The sequence below is a fragment of the Neophocaena asiaeorientalis genome, unplaced genomic scaffold (assembly GCF_003031525.2).
Source record: "Neophocaena asiaeorientalis asiaeorientalis breed wild unplaced genomic scaffold, Neophocaena_asiaeorientalis_V1.1 scaffold46, whole genome shotgun sequence".
NCBI classification, from domain to species: Eukaryota; Metazoa; Chordata; class Mammalia; order Artiodactyla; family Phocoenidae; genus Neophocaena; species Neophocaena asiaeorientalis.
In genome coordinates, this window is record NW_020175393.1 from 16,228,316 (window position 1) to 16,235,875 (window position 7,560).

At 44.5% G+C, this 7,560-nt stretch overlaps 1 protein-coding gene across 1 annotated transcript; it reads right to left on the reverse strand.

Annotated features, from left to right (window-relative positions):
- Positions 1-1,127: 1,127 nt before the first annotated feature.
- IL17F (interleukin 17F) lies at positions 1,128-7,244 on the reverse strand. Its single transcript, XM_024766245.1, has 3 exons — positions 7,122-7,244; positions 2,965-3,170; positions 1,128-1,780 (listed from the first exon to the last, which is right to left on the reverse strand). The coding sequence occupies exons 1-3, from the start codon at positions 7,146-7,148 to the stop codon at positions 1,516-1,518; spliced, it is 498 nt and encodes a 165-aa protein (XP_024622013.1). The 5' UTR covers positions 7,149-7,244; the 3' UTR covers positions 1,128-1,515.
- Positions 7,245-7,560: the final 316 nt, after the last annotated feature.

The following is a 7,560-nucleotide window of genomic DNA, read 5'->3' on the forward strand; positions in this document are numbered from 1 at the left end:
TGCCTTGAGCCGGGAGTGTAGCGGTGAAGGAGAAAATGTGGTGCATCTGGGCGAGAGAGGGACCAGTGAGCCTCTGAGTGGTAGGGAGACCAAAATCTGGAAGCCCCTGTGTCCTCAAGAAGCACAAGAGATTCATGAAAGACCACTAGTGATTCCAGATGCAGAGTGACTGCCATGGCCCTAGTGACCAGGGGTCTGCAGGCGGCCACTACCAAGACCATGGCCCCCGCCATGTGCATTTGTTACTTTTCTTCGTGTCTCCAGTAGCTACCACAGTGGCCAGTAGATGTTCACGTTGTAAAATAATATAGCCAGGAAGACAGAGCAGTAAAGAGTCATAGGGAACACGAGCCCTGTTTGCACCCTTTTCTTTAACTCTCCTCCTAACCCCCAAGAACCATTAATAATAGAGGAACTCTCCAAGGCATGGAAACAGAGAGGAGATTGCTGGTTGCCAGGGGCAGGGTGTGGGGGAATGGGGAGATGTTGGATGAAAGGGACACACTTTCATTTATAAGATTAATAAGCTCTGGGGATCTAACGTACAGCCTGGTAACTGTAATTAACAATACTGTATTGTATTCTTGCAATTTGCTAAAAGGGTACATCTTGAATGTTCTTATCACACACACACAAAAAGGAATTATGTGAAGGCATGGAGGTGTTAAGGAACCTTATTGTGGTAATAATTTCACCATATATACATGTATCAAATCATTACATTGTTATCACTTAAATTTACACCATGTTATTTATCAATTATGTCTCAAGAAAGCTGGGGGGGGAGCTAATATCACCAAGATCACACACAAATAATAATAATAATTCTGACACTAGCACTCTGATGAAATACGAAAAAACAGATGACAGGTGTATAGAATTTCATAGTCTTCAGGTCCACAAGGTTCGTGAGTACAAGCTGAGACTGGAAACAAACAACTAAAGTATTTTTCAATCGTCAATACTTTATTATATTAGTCCTTGTTATATTAATTTTTCTCCTACAATTTCATATAATCAATATATCATAAATACATGAACAGTTTCCCTAGAGGTATAAATATCAGGCCAACCTCATCTATATTTAGCAAATGCTTAATAAACAGGTGCTGGATCCTTATCTCCATTCTTCCCGCCCACCCCATCCTGCACAGACCCTCCCACACACTCTTACATTGTGTTTATTTTATTTGTTGCCTTTTGTGGAGCAGAAGCCCATTTTACCAACAGGGCCCCCATCCAATGACGGCATGGCTGGGAGGTGGTCGTGATAGCACATAAGCAGAGTAGGTGAGGGTCCTGCATTCTCCTCCATCTATTTTCAGGGGGGTGGGACATTGGAACATCTCAGGACCGTATAAAGATTCTGAAGCCCCAGAAAGTTACTCTATCTAATACAGAGCTTTGAGAGTCCCATGCAGATCTTATGAAGAGACCTGGCAAGTGGAGAGAATTGGGAACCACACAGGACTCATGGCAAAGTGCTGGGTAAAGAGGGGCGTTTCTACAGCTTCTTCAGCTGAGCTGATCTGCCGCCCTCAAGCCACGCACGTAGCGGACGATGGGGGTGACACAGGTGCAACCAACAGTCACCCGCACCTTCTCCAGCCGGAAGGAGCGAGAGCAACCCTGGGACTCCCTCCGGAGGACCAGGAACTCTTGCTGGATGGGGACGGAGTTCATGGAGCTGTCTTCCTTCCCCTCGGCGTTGATGCAGCCCGTGTGCCTGCACCGGGCCTCTGCGATCTCGGAGGGATATCGGTGGGGGTCCCGGGTGACGCTGCAGGAGGAGCAGGGAGAAGCCGATGGTGAGACCGGGGGTGGGAGGCGGGGAAAGATGCACAAAGGATGGGGGCCCCGCGGCACTGGGCGCCCACTTGCAGGGAGGCGGTGCCGGGCAACTCAGGGCGGCAGCGCAGGCGCGGAGCAGACAACCTGGACTCAGACGCAGGCCCGTGGCGGGTGCTTAACTCCTTAGGCCTCAGTTCCCTCAACCTTAAAATGGGGGTTCGCAAATTCGTCTCCTGTGGGATTGTTACCAACACTCGGTGATACAAATGCGTATGAAACGCCACACCGTAAAACGTTGGCATTCCATACATGTTAGATCTTTTAGTTCATTTTCCTTTTCCTTTTTATTATTATAATCATCATTCATCCTTTGGTTAGAGGCTGAACATCACTAGGAGGTCCCCCAGTACACAGTCTGCAAAGCCTGCTGCTTGGGAAAGAAAACCAAAGCCCTGGGGGGTTGGTGAATCCAATGCCTTCTTTCAATTTCTCCCTGAATAGCCCCCTTGCCAGGGGGAATAAAGGCAGCAAAGCCAATCCAGCCAGCTGGCAAGCGTACACTCTGGCTTCCCAAGGCAAGCAGTGCAGGCAGCCCCAGAAGCACTTTTAATGGCCCTCGGGCTCTGTTTTCATACTTATATTTAGAGCATATAAATGAGTGCTTGCTATTCCGAGAACCTCCATGTGAGACAAAATCCCAAGTCTGTACCCTGAACATCCTCACCTAGCATCCCCTTCCCAAACTGGCCTTTCTCCTCCACTCTGGCCTCCTCCACACTCCTTGAAGACTGAAATCCAATCTGAGTGGCTCTCTCTGAACTGACTTTTCTGGTTCCCATTTATCTCCATGCAGAGACCATTATGTGGGCTGCTTTAAAGAGTCCTCTCTTCCAGCACAGAAAGTTTGTAAATTCCAAATCCAGGGCTGCGTGAAGCAGAAAAGGGCAAAGCGTCGATGAGAGTTTGGAAGCAAAATAGACCTTCGACCACATAGGAGGACTTAGCCCAAAATAGCAAGAAAATGTGAGCACCCAGGGAAGGTGGAATTTCCATTTTTCAGAGTGAATGTCAGGACTATTATTTTTTCTATATTTTTGAAATTTTCTACTTATGGTTAGAATAAGTTAACATGTTTTTCAAAAGAACGTGGAGGTCAGTCTCCTTGGCACGTACTTGTAATCCCAGGGGGTGCTGGAGCGGTTCTGGAAGCCGTGTGAGAGGGGAACGCCCTGATTCTGCCTGAGGATGCGGATGTCAACCCTCACAGTGTGGTCCTCTGGAGGGGGGCAGAGGGCAGGATCCCCAGCTTTGGGGCTTTTCCGACCTGCCACCTCCCCCAGGAGGGTCAGCCCCAATGTCAACAGCAGCAGGGACTTGACCTGGAAATAGATGAGAATGGAACTGGTTAGGGACTCCGGTGTCACTTGCTGACAAGAGACAGGTCATGCTTCAGCTGAACTCAGCATCCCTGGGATGGGATCAGGGCTCCTCTCTGAACCTCAGATCCTCACCTGGCAACAGGAACAGTCATAATAAGCTACCAGCGTACCAACCTGAGAACTAAGCTCATTAGCCTGGCGATTGAGCCCTCCACAGTCCGAGAGCTCCTGAACAGGGAGAAAGACAGATATCAGGATCTGGGACTGGGTTTAAATCCTGACCTGGTCTCCTCACTGAGCCTCTGCTTTCTCTTCTTTCCAGCCAGAGCATAACACTTGCTTCACAATAATATTCCCAAGATTAAATAAAACGTTCTTTGTCAAGCACCTACAATAAAAATAGGGGCTTAAGAAATGATAACTCTTGCTTTTAATTTCCAACCTCACATCCATGAATCCTCCACAAAACTCTTTGTCCCAGCCATCCCTCCACCTGGAATACACAGCCCCACCCCTATCCATCCAAATCCTCCCCTTCCATCAGGGCCCCACTAGGACTCCCTCTCCTCCAGGAACTGTCCTGAAAGTCGTTCATTCATAAAGCTTTTACCATCTAGCACTCAAGCAGCCCTTCTTTATTGTCTGGACATGCAGTATTTGTGTTCATACAGATCTACACCTATTAGATGGTAAGTTCCTGCAGGAGAACATGTCATAGAACAGGTGTTCCAAAATACTTTCTGGATGAATGAAAGAGCGAGTGAGTGAATGCATGAACAAAACAATCCATTTAAATTAACAACACAGTTAAGCTCAACGCATTAAGAAAAACACCATGCAAAACCGACTATAGCAGAGTTCCAATGACCCATGCTGACTGAAGGAAGCGGAGGCACTAAGGATGCGCAAGAGAGAAATGGAAACTATTTCTCTTTAGCTCCAGAAAATATATTTTTTATACTGACATTGAAATACCCGTTTATCTGGTATTGCAGGAGTGCACAAAGAAAGCGTTCAGTGAAGACCTAACTAAAATAAAGGAAGAGCTAAAAATCTCTCCAGCTTCCCTTTTTCATGACCTGCTTTGCTCACCCCACGGTGACCACCGACCCTCTCTGGGGATGGACAAGCCTCGTCACCAATACTCAACATAACGCAGACCCAGGGCTGAAAGTGAGTTACTTTCATCCTCAGGGCTCAGTGTCGTTCAGGCTCACACCTTCCGTGAGTTATAGCTGATACTAAAAAGAAGCTGAAAGCAAGATCGACCCAGATAAGCCTGAAAGAGGCTGATTTCCCTCCAGATAATCAGCAGGTGTCTACTTTTGTCTCTTGCAATCATTCATTCATTCAACAACTCTTTCCCGTCTCTGGAGTCAAAAGTCCTTGGTCCATAACTCAGTTCCAGGACTCTTACTAGCTGTGACTCAGTTTCCTCCACCAGCAAATGTGGAGATTAAATGATAGGACCCATATATAGCATGAAGAGCAGGGCTGGGACATGGAGAGTATTCAGTATAGGTACTATTGTTAAGTCTACATTGTCCTAATGATACACAGTGGACGAGAAAGATGTGGAATTTGCCCTCACGTAACGTCTGTCTAGACAAAGCACTATGACATTTTAAAAAGTAAAAGGATGCCTGCTTAGACAAGACGGTCCTTAGCTTCCCAACATGCTCAGCCCAACCTTTTACTTACTGCACTGTGAACTCCTGTAAAGAGAACATCTGAACACTTGTCTCCTGAACTCACCTGTGATTCGTGCTCACCCCATGTAGGAACATGCTCCAGAACCCGGGCAGCTCCCAGCCCATAAGAGTTTGCCCTACCACCGTACTGAGGATGTCCTGTGTGCCTGCACCTCCAATTTCTAATCCTATTCTAATGTCCTTTGCCCTGTCACGTTTCTTGCTGACAGTACAACAGATTTCTTCAAAGAAACCAAAAATAGACGTGGCTTTAGAACACAGAACTATCCAACAAATCTGTTTAAACACAATGGCTTTAAATTCAGAAATCTTGCTTCTGAACCATTCAAGGAAAAGAATATTACTTGGAGCCAGTAAACCTAGATTCATGTCCTCATTCTTGGGCATACAGTATCCAGTGATGTTAAATCACTTAAGTTCATTGAGCTGACAATGGGGAAAGTCATCCCAATCCACTCCCCTGGATTGGTGCAAGACTCAGAGGTAAAAATGATGACATCATTAATATTAATATTTAACATTCTAATTCGAAAAAATACATGCACCCCAATGTTCATAGTGGCACTGTTTACAGTAGCTGAGACATAGAAGCAACCTAAATGTCCATGGGCAGATGAATGGATAAAGAAGATGAGGTATGTGTGTGTGTGTATATATATATATATATGTATGTATGTATATATAGTGGAATACTACTAAGCCATAAAAAGAATGAAATAATGCTATTTGCAGTAAAATGGATGGACCTAGAGTTTATCATACTAAGTGAAGTAAACCAGAAAGAGAAAGACAAATACCATATGATATCATTTATATGTGGAATCTAAAATATGATACAAACGGACATATTTACAGAACAGAAACAGACTCACTGACATAGAGAACAAACTTATGGTTACCAAAGGGGAAAGGGGGTGGGGGAGGAATAAATTAGGAGTTTGGGATTAACATATAGACACAACTATATATAAAATAGATAACCAACAAGGACCTACTGTATAGCACAGGGAACTCTATTCAATATCCTGTAATAAACCATAATGGAAATTATGGTTTATTTATTCACTTATATATAACTGAATCACTTGCTATATACCAATGTTGCTAATACAACATTGTAAATCAACTCTACTTCAATTAAAAAAAAATTTATTGAATGCTTTCTCTATCCTTATTGGTTGTTATATTAAAGTGGCCAAGTTAACTAAAAGCCATGCCTGCATATATCTGCTATTTCAGAGAATAGGTTTAGTCATTCTCAATGATATCAATCAATCCTTCCATGAGGGAGATACCATTATTATTCCTCTATACAGATAAGAGGAATAAGAATGCACAGAGAGGCTAATCCCACACTTGGTAAGTGGTGAGGCCAGGTCTGTCTGACTCCAAAGCCCATGCCCGCTAACTACTGCACTTTGCTGCATTTCTTACCATCTCTAAAACAGTATATGAATATAACATAGTATTATCATCACCATATGCCATGACCTTTTATGAAATCCAATCTCTTTTAAGTTGCATGGCTTGTAAAAAGAGAGAAGAAAAGGAGTATTTAAACCAATAATATGGTGAGTGGTTTCCCAAGCCCTGCTTTCATGCTGCTGTATTTTAAATTCTTCGAAGGTCTTACCTGACGAATGCCAGGTGAGATTCTAGACCCAGGGGATGCAGATTTCCATCACATTAACATCTTCCTCTCCTCCAGGAGGAAGGAGACAATGCAAAAATGATCAGCTCTCAGAGATGTGTCAAATGTCTCTCCCATAGGAGCTGTCCAAGTGCATCACCAGGTGGTTTCACTCCCTGCATCCAGGGCACTCCTTGTCATCTGCTCATCTTGGGGGAATCATTACCCCTATTGGGGCCCCAGCTTCCTTGGTTAAAATCAACATGTACAGATCCTAAAAGTCTGGCTAAGCTCCCCCATGAGATGAGGGCCAACTTAACTCTACAATGGTGGCCACAAGAGAGACCATGTCCAGTTTGTGATGTCAAGAACTTCAAAAGCTAACACCAACTATGCCAGAGCCATCGGTGAAGAGCTATGGTTTTACACCCCATTATAATTTCTGGTTATTTTTTCTTTTTCTCCACCAGACAAGGATCAGCGTTAAAGTCAGCTCTGTTTTTTAAAGAAATGACCCCCCAAAAGACCCCAACCTAGCATCATTCCTTATAAATCTGCTTTCCTGAAATCCTAGGGATGACCAACACAAGAATGATCCTGACTACTCACCATGGCCATGTCACGCAGGAATGTCATTGTCACTTTGCTCTGGTCACCTGTTTTGTGCAGGAAGCTCTTTCTGTGCTGTGTTGTCTTCTGTGTGCCCGTGTGGTGTCAACGAGAGCACTGTTGGTTTTATAGCAATCTCTGTCCTTGTTTCAGTTGACCTGCTTACTGTCTAACTTGTGGTTGCCCCAGAGTTACTGACGAATGTAGTGTTTGTTTTTTTTTTCTATTCCACTTCCTGAAGGGGAATTGAAGGGGGACCCTAAAAAGGGATGATGAAAAAAGAATCAAATCTTCCTCTTCTTCTGCCCCACTCCCACCCCCATTGTCCTCACACTACAGCAAATTTTCTTATGTACTACAGAGATGAACCAAGTGACAAACTGCTGTCATGATCTTTCATGTTCTTCCACAAAATGGCTAAGAACTCTAGTCACGCACC